The sequence below is a fragment of the Ursus maritimus genome, unplaced genomic scaffold, assembly GCF_017311325.1.
Source record: "Ursus maritimus isolate PB19 unplaced genomic scaffold, ASM1731132v1 scaffold_13, whole genome shotgun sequence".
NCBI classification, from domain to species: Eukaryota; Metazoa; Chordata; class Mammalia; order Carnivora; family Ursidae; genus Ursus; species Ursus maritimus.
The window spans coordinates 21,968,962-21,986,055 of record NW_024423675.1 but is presented as its reverse complement, the minus strand read 5'-3'; the positions used below and the strand labels follow the sequence as shown (position 1 = coordinate 21,986,055).

Genomic DNA, 17,094 nt, shown 5'->3' with positions numbered 1-17,094 from the left:
TGGTGGGGAGTCTTTACGTTACAGAAATAGGCAAGCACTGCAAATCAGGGCTGCTTCTTTTTTTCTTTTTCCTTCTCGTAAACTTTTTTTTTTTCAATAAAATGTTTTCTGAGTTCTAAACCAATGTTTCCAAAAAGCTTTGGTGTGCAGTCTATTCATAAATATAGGACTATGTGGTACATACTGTTTTGTAATACGTAGTTCCTTAAAAATCACCATACCACTGAATGCTCTCTACTAAGCAAAGTTCTTTCCATAGGAAGACTAAAGACAAAAGCAAAGTAATAAAATTCCTTTTTGGGTGACACGTTATTATTTGAGGAATTTGGTGAATGTGACTTTTCAGGAAAAGAACTGAAAAAATGAAATTTGAATTTTCAGTTGCATATTAAACTAGAAAACCTTTAAGAAAGTTTTCAAGAAATTGAGTTAATTATGTATTTACTTTGGGGAACACTCTTAATTTGAAGTACTTCAGTAGCATAATTTCATTCAAAAGTAAGGGATTATATTACTTACACAGTTACATGTAATGAACATTTTGCTTGTTTCTTAGATATCAGGTATCAGACCCCATTACTGATTAGATCTGGAATTACAGGACTAGAAGTTACCTATGCACCCGATGAGAAGGCACTTTTTCAAGAAATTGCAGATATAATAAAGAGGTATTGTTTTGCATTTCCTGATTTTTCTGGTTTTTGTTCAGAATCCTTTCTTGCTATTGATTAACATGGGCAAAGGTAGGAAAAAGGATGAGAATCCCTTCCTATGGCCCTTAAAATTTATCCTTGGAATGATTTTGCCCTCACCTTCCATCACCATCGCCATTTCCAGCAGATTAGGGATGGCAAAAAGAACATTCTATTCTCAAGACTGAAGGGTCAGTGGAAGAAATATTGGCTTAGCCCCAACTTTCCCAGTTGGATTTTAGCGTGATTTTTCTATGGTGGTGAAATAATGGGTACTAAATTTAAATTGTGTTATTCATTAAGTAGGCTTCTGCCTTGGGAGCCAGCCCGTTTCAGTACCCTTTTTTTTCCTTAAATGTTTTCTGAGTTCTAAACCAAGTTTCCAAAAAGCTTTGGCATGCAATCTGTTCATAAATTTAGGACTATGTGATACATACTCATTTGTAATACATGGTTCCTTAAAAATCTCTTTTGATCATTTGATAGTTGGCCTGGATGGTTGATAGTAAAATCTTGTCAAAATTTATGAAAAGGATTTTTTAAAACAAAAGTATTTTAATTTAAAAAATAAAGTAATATTTTGCATTTTCTTGAGACTGTAACTTTTGAAAGCTTTGGAACTTACTAATTGCTTCACTTCTCTAGGAGCTTAACATTTCTGCCAGTTACTAGGCTTAGGTTTTTAAATACCTAAAGCAGGCTAGAAAATACTCCTCGGATCTTAATATATGGATAAAATCTGTCTTTGAGCATGTTGTTATACTCTACCCTTTCTGTTCTGCTTTCTATAGTTGAAATCTTTCTGTTAAAACTGAGGCAATATTTTGCATGAAAGATAACGATGATATTTTACAGACTGAATATCTGATTGAATCCCACGCAGATTTGTTAACATAAACCATTTTGAAATTTAGAAGACCAGAAAATGTTTTCAATAAAATAAAATTAAATGTCAGGGCATCAACAATAACATACTGCTAACCACCGCTCTAGGGAGGTAAAAGAGGAAAATATTTTTACTATTTATAGCACTGATGACGGGATGGATTCCCATCCATTTGAGTCTTGTCATTGTCATACCTACCTTTTATCTTCTCACAGAGGTTATCATCAACATGACAGATGCTTCAGTGCTCACACTTTTATTTCTGCAAGCAACTTAGCAACAAGTACATGCAGTTTTAGTACCGTTTTGTGTGACAGCACACGTCCAGTAATGTCCCTGGGCTTTGTGTGCTTGTTTTTCTTGTTAGATATATTCCCAACAGGCTTATCTGCCAACATTGAGAATTTTGTCCATCATTTACAAGTGTAGTAACTCCATGTCCATAACGTGAATTATATTGGTCATTAGGAAGAATATAGTAAATGAAACTAATTTCTGGTTCATACTCTAAAAGATCATATGATTATTATAAAGAGAAGAAGAGTGCTTAAATATTAACATTTCAATTCTGTAATGCCCTTTATATGTCATTCTAAACAATCCCCTAAAAGATTATTTCACTCTTTCAGCCCATTTGGTGAGTACCTACTCAACACAGGCTTTGTTAAGAGGATAAACTTTGGAGTCAGCTAACTCTGTAATTTTTTTTTAAGAACATGGTTTTTATTATATGCTTCTATGTCTATATTTTAAACATATATATCTTAATAAATGGAAAATGTTACTTGAAGGACAGGGTTGGTTTTTTTTTTTTTTATTCCAGTTAATTAACAGTGTTATACTAGTTTCAGGTGTACCATGTAGTGATTTAACACTTCCAAACACCCGGTGCTCATCACAGCAAGTGCACCCTTTAATCCCCATCATCTGTTTCACCCATCCCCTCACCCACCTCCCTTCTGGTAACCATGTTTGTTCTCTATAGCTAAGAGTCTGTTTCTTGATTTGTCTCTCTCTTTCTCTCTCTTCCCCTCCCTTTGCTTGTTTGTTTTGTTTCTTAAAGTCCACTTATGAGTAAAATCATACGGTATTTGTCTTTCTCTAACTGACTTATTTTACTTAGCATAATATTCTAGCTCCATCCATGTCGGTGCATCTGTATTTTTGTCTTGAGCAAGTAAGCTTCTCTCTCTAAGCTTTAGTTTCCTCATTTGTAAAATGGGTAATAGATATGAAAGTTAAATGAGGGACACCTGGGTGGCTCATTTGGTTAAGTGGCCAACTCTTGATTTCAGCTCAGGTCATGATCTCAGGGTTGTGAGACTGAGCCCTGTGTAGGGCTCTGCACTGGGCATGGAGCCTCCTTAAGATCTCTCTCTCCCTTTCGCTCCACCCCTACCCACACCCTCCACACCAAAAGAAGAAGAAAGTTAAATGAGGTAATGTACATAAAACTCTTGGCCTGGTCAATACATAAATGTTTACTCTGTGTGTAAGGTATAGTGCTAGGTGCTAAATATAAAATTGAATAAAATATAGATGCATACTTTCAGAGTTTTATTGTCTTTATTTTTCCTCCTCAGATGGCAAGCATAAAAAGTAGTATGAAGTGATGTTTAAAGAGTTAAACCAAATCCATTGTTTTGTTACTTTTCTTTCTGTAGTTCCTTGAACTATTAATAACTTTACATTTTTCCCAGGCTCCCTAACTTAAATATAAGCTTTGATTTTTCCCTTTTTCTCTTCCGTCCGTCCATACATTACATTTTATCCATTTAACCTCAGAATTATGTTTCAAGATCATTCCTGTCCCCCATCCCCAACCCATTGCCACTGCCCTAGTTAGAACCCCCCATCTCTCTTGTGTCCAGATGTTAACGGGTTATTTAAAATTTTAGTTGTGAAGCAGCTTTTTTCTGCCTAAGAAAATAAATCGTATTCATATTTCTGCTGATTGCTTTTTCTCCAGTTTTGTTTTTTCCTCCACTACTAATCCCATCTACCCAACCCAACCTTGTTCTTTCCATAACTTTTAGAAACCAAATAAAGTAGATAAAATTCACAAGAATTGAAGAACAAGTCACAAATATTTTGTTATCGTCACCAAATGTTTTTACAGAAGAAATGAAATCCTTGGGATTTTGAACATGAGACATGGTTTAACAGCTTTAAGAGTCTCTTAAGAGAAAATGGCCCCTAGGTCAAAAAATAAATATACATAATAGATCTGAGAAATATTAAAACGACTACCCAATCCTTCTAAAGGAATAAAATCTTTTTAGTCAATTAAAAGAAGCACAGAATAACTTTTTTTTTTTTTTAGCAGTCATCTCTGACCAGTAGCAATTTATAAAAGACAACTTTTTAAAAAATAAATATATTTTCAGGACGTCTGGGGTGGCTCAGTCGGTTAAGTGTCTGCCTTCAGCTCAGATCATGACCCCAGGGTCCTGGGATACAGTCCCACATCGGGCTCCTTGCTCAGCAGGGAGCCTGCTTCTCCCTCTGCCTGTGGCTCCCCCTGCTCATGTTCTCTCTCTCTGACAAATAAATAAAATCTTTAAAGAAATGAAAAATAAATATATTTTCAAAACATCAAAAAATAAGTGTACTTAACCAACTCTATTAGGTGCCACAACATAGCAAGTAGCTGACTAGAATAGTAATTCTTGCAGTAATAAGATGTTTTATGAATCAGGGGCGCCTGGGTGGCTCAGTCGTTAAGCATCTGCCTTCGGCTCAGGGCGTGATCCCGGCGTTATGGGATCGAGCCCCACATCAGGCTCCTCCGCTATGAGCCTGCTTCTTCCTCTCCCACTCCCCCTGCTTGTGTTCCCTCTCTCGCTGGCTATCTCTATCTCTGTCAAATAAATAAACAAAATCTTTAAAAAAAAAAAAAGATGTTTTATGAATTAGAGAAATTCAGATGAAGAAATCAGAAGAACTATCTTCATAAGATTTATCAAAAAAGGCTCTGTAACCATCTGGCATCCTCTTCATGTACCTGTGCTTAGAAATGTGTGCAGTAGGAACTCCAGCAATCTTCCAAATTCTTCTTTGAAAATCAAGGCCAGCTGTGGCTGCATCGTAATGCCTTTTCTGAGGTATTCTTGGTACTAAAGCAGTTAGCTGCATCGGTTCTTTCGTATGTGTATGGGAATCCTTCAAATCTCCTATCCCTGATAATCCATAGAGCCACTTGATGTGATATTTCTGCCCCAGTTTCTCAAATTTAGACAGTACATAGTTTTCGGGGAGATGCACTTGTCATTCAGATAACTGCCCTGAAAAGAGTTTAACCTTAATGGAAGAATTGATGAAATTGCTATCAACAAATATATGTTAACATATTAGATATTTATGTTAGAAGACTAATGAGCAGGAAGAGTGTTGGGAGAGATCTCTTTTCTTGAGTGCCCTAGGATCTTTCTGGACTTTTTGTTTAAATATCGGTCTACCTTTTTAGCCTCGGATCTGTGAGACTAAGTATTTGCCTCATTGTTGCATATTGCCTTGTTTTCTTTTGCTTCCCCATGCTCATGTCTTACCCCTACTCTTTGTTCTAGAATAACCAGCCATGTGGCACTTTCTACCAAGAAAACACTTTTTTATAGGTTGGTAAAAAGATCCATCTGGCTGTTCTATTAAATTAATAAGTTATTAAATTAAGTGGTTTTCTCAGAAATTTCAACCCTATTTGTATAGAGAAAAACACATGGGTAATATGTACATTATCTTTTTCTCCTGACAAATTTGAGGATTACTTTGTGGTCCATGGCATAATAGTGGATCACAGCAGATTACCAAATGTTTAAATTTATATTATGGAATGTATTTTGATAGGGCCTTTAAGGAATAGAGATAATAAAAAGAATGCAGTTGCAGACATTTGAAACGAATTCTTTTGATATCACCATTTAGACTCTTCAGTATTAAAAGTAAGAGGACATTTTTGTGACATTTTTGTTGACTGAGTGAAAACTAAAGGTATTCAAGTCCATCATTTTAAGAAAGCAGCTCTGGAAGTATGATAAAATATTAGCAAACTAGTTTTAAAAATAGATCTTGTGATCTGCTTATGATCCGTTGTTATACCACAGACTTGCAGAGTAGCCATATATAGCTTACATCAGTAAATTAGTATAATCCTATGCTATAGACTTTGGATGATACTTCAAGTGTTAAATGACACAATCTGGACAGGCTTCACCTCCCACAATTCAGAGTGATTGCAGCCAGTGATGTGAAACCTAACTTTATAAATTTTTGTGATCTTTCACTCTGCTTTTTGGCTTTTATAAATAAGACAGTAATTTGGAGCTTCCCAATTTGGAGCATTATTGTAGTTTTTACTCTCAAAGTTTTTGTTCTCAAATTGTACTATAATAGTTCTCTCTTCCTTACACAATTTTCCCACTGAGGTAGATCTTCAAGTTTATTTTCCCTTGTACTATCACCAAACATTTTTCTGTGGTGGTCACCATGACTGTACTAAGAGGAGCCACAAAGAGGCTATTTCTGAGTTGAATGCACATTGTCGGTTCAGCTTTACCAGTGCGTGCAACTGTGTGACTGCACTGAGCACATTTTTCGCCTACTTTCTGATGCTTAGCTTCCCCACGTTAATCTCACCCCTATTAATATTTCATTGTTCCATTAAACTGAGTCACCTTCTCTTAAGTTTAGAGGACAAGCTTGTCATTACTGAGGCCTTACTTCACATGAGGACCAAATCATTACTAAAATTAAGTGGGAAAAGGAAGACATTTTCATTCTCTTTCTCAATATTAAAACCGTTTAAGACAGTATAGGTTAGAGAGAAGTGGCAGCAAAATGACCTGGGAGCAATCTTTTTTTGAAACAGTATCCACACGTGCCCTCATACCTCACCCTGCCCCTACCCACATGATAGTCTCAATCATATGTTCACTCTTACACTTCAGTGATAATGCCTCTCTCCCACCCGTTTTTTTTTCCCCTCACACCCCAGTTTCTATCAGCTCCTTTCCTAAGTCATATCAAATAAATAGTCTCAGTAAAAACTATGATCACTTTGCAAAAGTAGCTTCAAATCAGGAACTCTAATCGCCCTATTCGTTCCTGTATAGAAATTCTATAGGTACCACTGTATCGTCCCTTCTCCATCCGAGAGACAGAATAGATTTTTATCTTTTGTTCTTTATATCCTGAAGAAATAATTTTTTATTAAAGGTTCAAATGTGTGGTCCTTGTTTAATTTTTTCATTCCTTTTAGGTATGATCCTGACATTCTGCTAGGATACGAGATTCAGATGCATTCCTGGGGTTACCTCTTACAGAGGGCTGCGGCCTTAAGTGTTAACTTATGTCAGATGATCTCTCGGGTGCCAGGTAAGAAGCATTGTGAATATTTTATGGTTCAACAACAGAACAAATCGCAAAGTAAATAAAGACAAGATGTTTAAAAAGTACTATTCTAATTTTTTATACTAAATTGTGTAAGTTCTAAATATATCATAACTCCATTATGGGCAAATTCAAAAATCAAGAAAAGTAAAAGAAAAAATACCCCCATCTCACTGCTATATAGGCTGTTAATATATTTGTTGTTGTTTTTTCTTTCAGTCATTTTACATACGTATATCTAAGTCTCTTTTTATATAACTTATACATATATCCCATTTTTGTTATGCTTCCTTCATCTTGCATCTTATAAGTATTTTTCTGTAATATGAGATCATTTTCTTCATAATCATTATGAAACACATAACATTTCTTTGGTTGATGTACCATGATTTTATTTTGTCTGGTTCTGTGTTTTATCCTTTTGGTTATAAGGAAGGAGAATATGGTAGAGGAGCACTAACCATTGATTTTTATTAAGGTGTCAGGCTAAAATAAAAACATGCATGAATTTTCAAGGCTGTTTCCCACAAATCTGAGTCTGTTTGAAGGAGGGGGGCAATAATAACAAGTTTATAAAGCACTTTTCAGAATTATGTTTTTCTTAATAACTACAAAATTTTTAGTAACTTAGTTTTAAAGTCACAAGTCTGACTAGGACAAAAGAGCATATATTTTGAGTATATTGGTGAAAATTAATCAAGAGAATTCCGTAGAGAGGTTATGACTTCAGTACAATGTCTTAAGTGTTAGTAACTTTAAAGGGAAAGGCTGAAGCTAGAAGATTTAAGAACAATAGTATTTTGGTCTTTGCAAAAAGCTTGGAATAAAAAGGCAAAGAATTTTAGTTTTTAATTGCACAAATTTTTCATAGCTTCTGTGTCCCTTGAGTGCTAGGAATAGTGGTGTATCTCAATTTTTTCAACATTTCATTTGGGATAGCTTTCTGAATATTCAGGAGCGGCAACATGAGTTGGTCTACTCATTAATTATTTTAATTAGCTGTAACAGGTGTAAGGTATGTGATTTCAGATCAGAAAAGTGAATGAGGGGCACCTGGGTGGCTCAGTTGGTTGAGTGGCAGACTCTTGATTTCAGCTTAGGTCATGAACTCAGGGTCCTGAGATGGAGCCCCGCGTCAGGCTCCTTCCTCAACAGTGTTTGCTTGAGGATTCTCTCTCCCTCTGTCTGCCCCTCCTCCAACTCTCACGTGCACTCTCTCTAAAATAAGTTTTTTTTAAAAAGTGAATGAAAGTGCTTGTCCATTTATTTATGTATTTATTTTTAAGTAGGTTCTACAACCAATGTGGGGCTTAAACTCATGACCCTGAGATCAAGAATCACATGCTCCACCAACTGAGCCAGTTCTGGCCCTTTTAGAACATTGCTGAAACCATTTTTATGAGGCAACATGGTGCAATAGAAAGGGAATGGTTAGAGAGGCAGTATAAAGAGCATAAATTCTGGAGAAAGATTGCTAGGGTTCAAATCCTGGCTGTCCTGCTCACTAGCTATGTCACGTCAAACACGTTACTTAACCTATTTATACTTCACTTTGTTCATCTGTAAAATGAGGGTGATAATAGAACTTCTTTCATAGAGGAATCATCAAGTGCTTAGAACAGTGCCTAAAAACATAGTAAACATTATGTAAATGTTAAATGAAATAAACTTTTTAAACATCATCTCTTTAAAATAAAGAAAGGGGGGGTGCCTGGGTGGCTCAGTCAGTTAAGCGTCTGCCTTCAGCTCAGGTCATGATCGCAGGGTCCTGGGATCAAGCCCCACATCCAGCTCTGCTCAGCGGGGAGCCTGCTTCACCCTCTCCCTCTGCCTGCTGCTCCACCTGCTTGTGCTCTTTCTCTCCCTCTCTCCCCCTTCTTCTCTTTCTCTCTCTCTGTCAAATAAATAAAATCTTTTTTAAAAATTAAAATAAAAATAAAAAAAGAGGGATGAGTGTATGTACATGATCTTTGGAATCAGGTAACCCTGATTTACAGTACTGGTTCTGTTACTATATGACCTGGGCCAAGATAATAACATTTCTGAGTAAAACGTACTACAATGCAAAATGAAAATTATACTAGCATTATAAAGTGGCTAGGTTAAAATAAAAGAAATAATATTAATAAAGTTCTTAGAATATAATAGACATTCAATATATGGTAAATATATGTATATTATTCCAGATCCTCTAATTAACAACATTTGTATATTCCCAGTGTTATATAAGAGAAACACATTTTAATTTCTATTCTAGATAAAATCATCACCCAAGAAACTAGACTCACTCTATTCCTCATCTAGTTGTCCATACAAAGTTAGGAGAATTTCATTCTGAATATGAACATCATTATTTGATGTCAACAAATTTTTAGAGAATTGTTTAGGTTAAAAACTCTACCATATTTTCCAGGAAATGACCAGTGTAAGAATAAGTATACTCATCCTAACACCAAAGAAATGCTGTAGTGTAAGGGTCATAAGAATAGCACCAGAAATTACCAAATTTAAAGTGCAAAGGGTTTATTATTTTTAAAATATTTGTTTATACACATTTTTATTATTTAAAAAATATAATTTTCGGAGCCATTTCACCAAATTCATTCATAACTTGGAAGAAAATTGTTTTAATCAAAATAATGACTTCATTCTCTAAGCCTAATACAAAATAGACGACTACATTTCATCTTTAATCTTTCTCTTTAATTTTTATTCTCATTTTATTTGGCATAATTTGCTTGGAAATTTGGCTTCTGTGAGTCCTGATGCAATCTTTATTCATTTCTGTAGATGACAAAATTGAGAACAGATTTGCACCTGAAAGAGATGATTATGGATCAGATACAATGAGTGAAATAAATATTGTTGGCCGAATTACACTAAATCTTTGGAGAATCATGAGAAACGAGGTAACATGCTTCATCTAAAATTTTATTGGAAATAAGAGATTAGGATGATACAACTACTTTAGTTATTGTAGAGTATTGGTGTAACCTATGTAATTTATGCTTCTTTGTGAATTATTTTTGTTATACTTAAGTAGAGTTACAAAGCTAAATACTACATTCTGAAATGCAAAGCTACAGGACTATTTAATGTTATTGATATGTTTTAATTTTTTTCCATTTGTGTCTAACATCAGTAGCTAGAAAAGTCTACAACTATCATAGTTTTATGTTGTATGTGTCGAATGTTGTATAATCTCATTGTTTTTTGCCCTTAATGCTAGATGAATTCAGCTTGGTCTTTCTAATTTATTAAGTAAGAAAAATTTAGTTTCCACACAGGAAGGAACTAAGGATATTTAAAAACTGGGTCAGACTAAGAAGGTAAATTGGAAAGACAGTACTTGGAAACGGTTAATAGCAGCTTCCAATTGAGGCTTTGGGGGTCCAGATATGGATTTTTGGTAGTATAAATTTCAACAAATTATCTTACTTGCAATCACTTAGAGAAATAATTCTTTAACCAAAAATGTAAGGGCATAGGATCTTAGGCCATATTTGTGTCCTTACAGTTGCCTGATTTCTTTTATTAAAATGTAAAAAGATGCCTACTGTAAATTGGTCTATTTTCAGATTTTGGACTTCGGATAATATCAGATAAAATGTTTATATTTAAAAGAAAGCTGTATTCTTCAATCTCTTCTCCTATTTGAAACTACTTTCTCATTATATACTTTCTATTATACACTCATTATTCACTATGATCTTTCTTGTTCTTCCAGATTTATATAAAACATTTGACTTTCCAAGCATGCCCTCTGCAATTCTTTGGGCACCAGCACACAGTAATTCTTTCACATAAGGAATTAGGTTCTTTATATAAAATTCAGGTGTCCTTATTTTTATTTCCTTTCTACACCATGAATCTAAAGTTATGCTCCCATTTCATCTAATCTGAAGATGTATAATATATGTAGCTGCTTGAGGATAACTTTATGTTAGTGTTTTCTTCTTAAAATATTATCAGAGTACAGGAATCCCTAGTGACTTCAAAATAATTTCTAATGAAACAGCATAGGTTATGAAAGGTATAGAGATTGTGGTGTATTTGGTTTGTATGTTCCATTATATATTTCAAACTGCAGTCTCTGATATTGTCTGTGATGAACATATAAATTGAATAGGTTAACACAAAATTAAATTGTTGAATCTTAGTTTCATCCCTGAAGATCCGAAAGGCAGCTGTACAGTTACCCACTATTAAAATCACAAATTGGGGAGTAAATATTTTTTAAAGTTTAGAGCTTTCTTTAGTCCTTACTGAGAATTCAGGGTCAAAGGCTTTCTCTAATTCTAAGCTGAATATACAGTATATCTGATCTTTATTTGTAAATATGGGAACAACTGTGAGAAAGTTATGAGTTGGATAACTTACCCCCCGAGATGGGCCAAATTGGAGAGTCACTTTTTTTTTTTTTTCTGACCCAGAGTATTCCTAGCTATTTGGAAATTTCCAGGAAATCCTGAATGAACTGTGGGAAGTACTGTCTTATATCTCAAGTTATTTTGGAACTTTAAGGGTTATGACTTTGGACAGAAACTGGCCCTGAGAATTTTCATATTAGACATCCTCAAACTTGTTTCTGATTTAAACAGTTCCGGGGGCTCCTTTTTAATCTTTATTTCTTTTATCTGTGTCTCTCTCATGAAACTTAGCAGTTTCTAACTCTATAATTGGTTTTAATGTGCTTTTTATTAAAAATAATTTGTATTCACTATTAAAACAAAATGAATGCAGACAACTATGTAAAATGAAAGTGAAATCCTCTTGTTCTCTCTAGAACATCTCAGCTGTTGCATTCCCCCAATATAGTTTACAGTTGAATGAATATCTTCTGTGCCTTGTTTGGGTTTTTAAAATTTTGCTTATTTATTAATATACTAGTTTTCACTGTCCTTTTTTTTTTTTAAGATTTGATTTATTTATTTGTGATAGAGAGCGAGCACAGATGGGGGAGGGGTAAGGGAAGAGGGAGAAGGAAGGTCCCCCCTGAGCAGGGAGCCTGATGTGGGGCTCAATCCCAGGACCCTGGAATCATGACCTGAGCCAAAGGCAGGTGCTTAACTGACTGAGCCACCCAGGTGCCCCTTCACTGTCCTGTTTAACATAAAATTACTGCTATTCCCTCTGGACTTTGAATCCTCAGTAACAAACAGTGCCTCTTAAATAGTGCTCATGACATACTTGTTGGCTGCTTGAATGAAAGAATAAATGACTCTTCCCCCAGAAGATGGTGTTTAGAGATCTTCCGGGTATCACCTTAATCCACGCCTTTCGAGAATTTCCCAAGTACCAAATACTTATTCATTGCCATCTCTACTGCACAAATTTGAGCCTGGGGTTAGATCAATTAAGGGTATAGCTGGGTGGTGCCTGGGTGGCTCAGTCTGTTAAGCCTCTGCCTTTGGCTCAGGTCATGATCCCAGGGTCCTGAGGTTGAGCCCAGGGGCAGGCTCCCTGCTCAGCGGGGAGTCTGCTCTTCCCTCTCCCTTTGCCCCTCCCCCTGCTCATACTCTCTTGCTCACTCTCTCTGTCTCTCTCATAATAAGTAAATAAAACTCTTTGGGGGAAAAAAGTATAGATGGTTCCTCTATTTTCACAGGCAGAGAGGCAGATTATATGGTTGTAGATGTTGGTAGGTAGGTGGATGTGGCAATGAGAGTCTGTGAAAGTTCTCTTCTGACTGCTTCAGTTTTCTCAGTAAAAAAGCAGTCAGTGTTCTCAACTGAAAATACACATAGTGGAGGGACTTGTTATCTTGGAGATTTCGAGAGTGGTTAATTAAGAAAATATAGCATAAAAGCTAGGTAGCATGGACAGCCCATTTGAGATTCACATCAGAAAATTAAAAGTGATCACCTGCCAGCTCTGTTCAAATTCACAAACGTAAGTAACAGAGGGTTACTTGAGGGTTAGATTCAACCACAGCTCACAAGCAAAGGGTTGTAGCTTCGTGGAAAAATAATTAGTTAATCAATTACAGAGCAAGAGAGAGGCAAAGAAAGAAATAATATGTGCAAGATTGTGATTACAATTGTGCAGTTTGAGCTAGATAAGGAGCAGAGGGAGGTTGGGGTACTAGAGGGAGTAAACTACAAAGAATGGGAGATAGAGTAGGATACATGAGGTTATGGAGGGGGTAATTATTGGGGGTAATAGAACTTGGAGTATGATCATGGAAGTGGGTGGCTAGGGTGGGATGGAGGCAGTGACACGTGAATTTGCCTTACACCTAGCTCTCTGGTAGCAGCGTGGAAGAGGACAAGATTAGAAGTAAGGAAACGAGTCAGAAGATTATTGGGGTAGCTCAAATGAAAGTTGGCAGTTGGATAAGGATTCAGAAAACAATTTGAGGATAAATCCACAAGAATTAGATGTATGAAAAGATGAAGAGGGGGCGCCTGGGTGGCACAGCGGTTAAGCGTCTGCCTTCGGCTCAGGGCGTGATCCCGGCGTTATGGGATCAAGCCCCATGTCAGGCTCTTCTGCTATGAGCCTGCTTCTTCCTCTCCCACTCCCCCTGCTTGTGTTCCCTCTCTCGCTGGCTGTCTCTATCTCTGTCAAATAAATAAATAAAATCTTTAAAAAAAAAAAAAGATGAAGAGGAGAAGGTGTCAAGAATAATTATGAGGGTTCTGGCATAGATGATTTAAGATCACAGTTAGGTGGAAAAATGTAGGGCATGAGGTATCAGTCAGATAACCAGGTGAAGATAGGAAATTCCCAAATATGTAAATAGGAATGTAAATAGGGGGATGCGTGGGTGGCTCAGTTGTTAAGCAGCTGCCTTTGGCTCAGGTCCTGCAGGGACTCAGGTCCCACAGGATCGAGCCCCAAGTCCATCTCCCTGCTTAGCAGGGAGTCTGCTTCTCCCTCTGCCCCTCCCCCTGCTTGTGCGTGTGTTCTCTCTCTCTCTCAAATAAACAAAATTAAAAAAAAAAAAAAAAAGAATGTAAATAGGAAAGTCCCAAATATGAGGTAGAGGTCTAGATTAGAGATAGAGCCTTGGAAGTCACATGAGAATGGATGAACTCACCAAGAAGGGACTGAGAGAGTGATCAGGATTGAGCCAAAAGACATTTTTGTGAACGAAAACATTTTGAGGAGTAGACAGAGGAATCAGATCCTAAAAAGCAGTCATAAGATGAAGAACCAGAAGAGAACACTCCCAACAGAGCCACTAGGAAAGTCAGATGTTCCACACAAGCATGTAAGCCTCCCATTATCTCAGTTTGTCAACATTAAGATCTGTTTCTGATGTTCCCTATTACAGTTTTAGTTTGTCAATAAGCATGTCAGGTGCTTTTAAATAAGACAATGTGATGGGCAACGAGGATTATATAGAAGTAGAATAATGTACTCGCTCCCATATATATATATATATATTGCTTTATCATTTACAGACTTGGTCATTTTTTAATTTTGATACAAACTATAAGTAAGACAACAGAGTAGTGAGGTACTATTCCAAATAGAGAAAAACTGAAGTTCAGAGAGATTTAGTGACTTGTTGAAAGCCTCGTTAGCTCGTAAGGAGTCAAGACTCAGACTCATTTGTAGGCATGCTGTCTGTCTTCAGGGAGTTTAGTGTATATTTTATTTTAAATATAAATATGTATAAAATAAATATATAAATAAAAAATATATAAAACAAAATATATACTAAGCTCTCTGAAGACAGCCTTCCAGTGTCCTAGAAATTTTTTTTTAATTTTTTAGAGTTTACTTATTTATTTGACAGAGAGCACAAGCAGGGGGAGTGGCAGACAGAGGGAGAGGGAGAAGCAGGGTCCCCGCTGAGCAGGGAGCCTGATACAGGACTCAATCCCAGGACCCTGGAATCATGACTTGAGCCAAAGGCAGACGCTTAACTGACTGAGCCACCCAGGCGCTCTGTCCTAGAAATTTCTTATGTCTTTATATGGGTGGTGGTTACACGGTTGTATAAATACATAAAAATTCATGAGTTCTTCACCTTAAATTTTTGTACATTTCATCTTTATTTTCTCTGTTCTGCTGCACTAATTCTGACTGCCTCTCCCAGTTCTGAGTAAGTTTATTTCTGAAGTGATTATTGTGTTTTGCACATTGACTGCAGCTGTGAATGGAAAAGTGTAACCATACCTCTATCAGACCATCCCTTTATCAATAAATAAATGTACAAGCGTTGTAACACTTTCTTTATATCAATTCTGACTTTGCTCTGCATAGTACATTTATCTAATGTTTATCTTACTTAGATTTCCCCTGAAAACAAGTAACTCCTACTTCATATTTCTGGATCCATATTTCAACTTCTAGAGTAAATCACTCTCCAAAGATTGGAACATTCTGAAGATAGATCATCTTCATTTTAGAGTTAATGTTTCCTTCCTTTAGTTTTACTCACAGCTGGGATTGTAGCTAAGCATATTTATGCTCCTGTGACATCAAGAAGACTCAAAGTAGAGTGGGTATCATAAGGTTCTGATATTTGTTTAGTCTTAATCCAATTTGTGAAATTGTTCTGTTTGAAATAAAATCAACCCAGAACATAGATCTGCCATCTGTCTCAGATATTGGGAACCAATTTCTTAAGATTTTTAGTTTGAGTCACAAAATCTGCTGGTTAATCCTTATAGGTCAACCTATGTAGCAAGCTTCAAAATTTTCCCTAGTGAGAGAGCTACAGGACAATAAGGTGACCTTTTCTGTAGAGGTTTTTTTGATTGCTTATGTTAACCAAGATGTATACTCCAGCAAAAATTTAGATTTGGTCTAAAGTGCTATACTCTGTATTAGGTAATCATGTAACTACCAGAGATCAGATGTTTAGCTCCATTTTCTAAATGGGAATTAGGAGAAAAAAAAAATGAAACTATTCATTAACAAGTAGAAGAGTCACTCAAATACAAGGATTTGATAATAAGGTGAGTTATTTTGAGAGTACTCCAGGCTAGTAATGATTGTTGGAACAAATGGAGATTTACTTCCAAGATAATGGGTTAGTACCTGCTTTATACTGGTGACTCTAAACTAGGCTTGTTCCAAAGTTTAAAACTCTGTGTGCATGCACGTGTGTGTGTGCTTGCAGGTATACTAATTGCAGTGCTGTCGTTCTGGAGATTGATAGAAATTATAGATAAAGTAAGACCAGTTTGGGTCACTACACTGAGATGAGTCTTTAAAATTCAATCCCTGCTTTATACCTGCTGGATTGTAGAAGTGGAAAAGAAAATATTTTAAAATTATAATGTACAATGTGAAGTACTTTTGAACTATTCCTCCAAATCCCAAGTTGACCTAAGAATGAGAACAGCAGACTCCTCAATTTCCATTTTGCATTGAAATGCCTGCTATTGTCTAGATTGCTTGTGTCCTGCAGGTGTTTCTGAGATAGCATTTGGGTAAGGTATGTTTTATGAATTTGGGCCCTTTTTTAGTATTCTTTACCCATTAACATACTTTTCCTACGTGTTTTTTAAAAGATTTATTTGTTTGAGAGAGTGTGCATGAGTGGGGGGTGGGGCAGTAGGAGAGAATCTTCAAGCATACACCCTGAGATCACGACCTGTGTTGAAACCAAGAGTCAGACACTTAACCAACTGCACCAGCCAGATGCCCCTTTTTCCTGCATATTTTGAGGATAGGGAAACATTTCTGCCATTTGCTTTTAATCTTTTGCTTTGGGAATGAAATTAAGTGACTCTATAATGTCCATGTATTGGGTCCTAGTACCAATGTAATTCTCGGAAGCAGGATGAATGCCTGCCCTTAACTAGATAACTCATTCTTGAATCTGTAGAATTCTGTTAATCGGCATGTCTTCATGGACCAAAAAGTAAGTATGGAAAGGATAGAAAATTAACTTGCTTAAAAATGTTTTTTCTTTTTTTTTTTTGCATGTAATCCAGATTTATTGAAGTACTGATGCCAAGTTGTACAAAGTTGTACCACTTTAATTAAGGCTTTTAGTTTACATTTGGTCACCTCAAAGTAATTGTAATATTAGGTTGGTCAATTTAAATATTGTGACTCCCTGTTGGATAGACCCACAATCTTTACACCCAAACAGTTAATGCATACAAAGCAACAAGGCACTGTTAAGTAAAACAGCAATTGTTACTGCAACTTAGGCCTTGTGAC

General features: G+C 36.1%; 1 protein-coding gene across 1 annotated transcript in view; it reads left to right on the top strand.

The window, feature by feature from the left end:
- The window catches only part of REV3L (REV3 like, DNA directed polymerase zeta catalytic subunit), a 169,574-nt gene that overhangs the window by 108,945 nt on the left and 43,535 nt on the right, over nucleotides 1-17,094 (top strand). Inside the window, exons 18-20 of the mRNA XM_040627642.1 lie at nucleotides 557-668; nucleotides 6,833-6,948; nucleotides 9,754-9,872. Of these exons, the coding sequence (XP_040483576.1) occupies nucleotides 557-668; nucleotides 6,833-6,948; nucleotides 9,754-9,872 (347 nt within the window). The remainder of the gene's footprint in view (nucleotides 1-556; nucleotides 669-6,832; nucleotides 6,949-9,753; nucleotides 9,873-17,094) is intronic.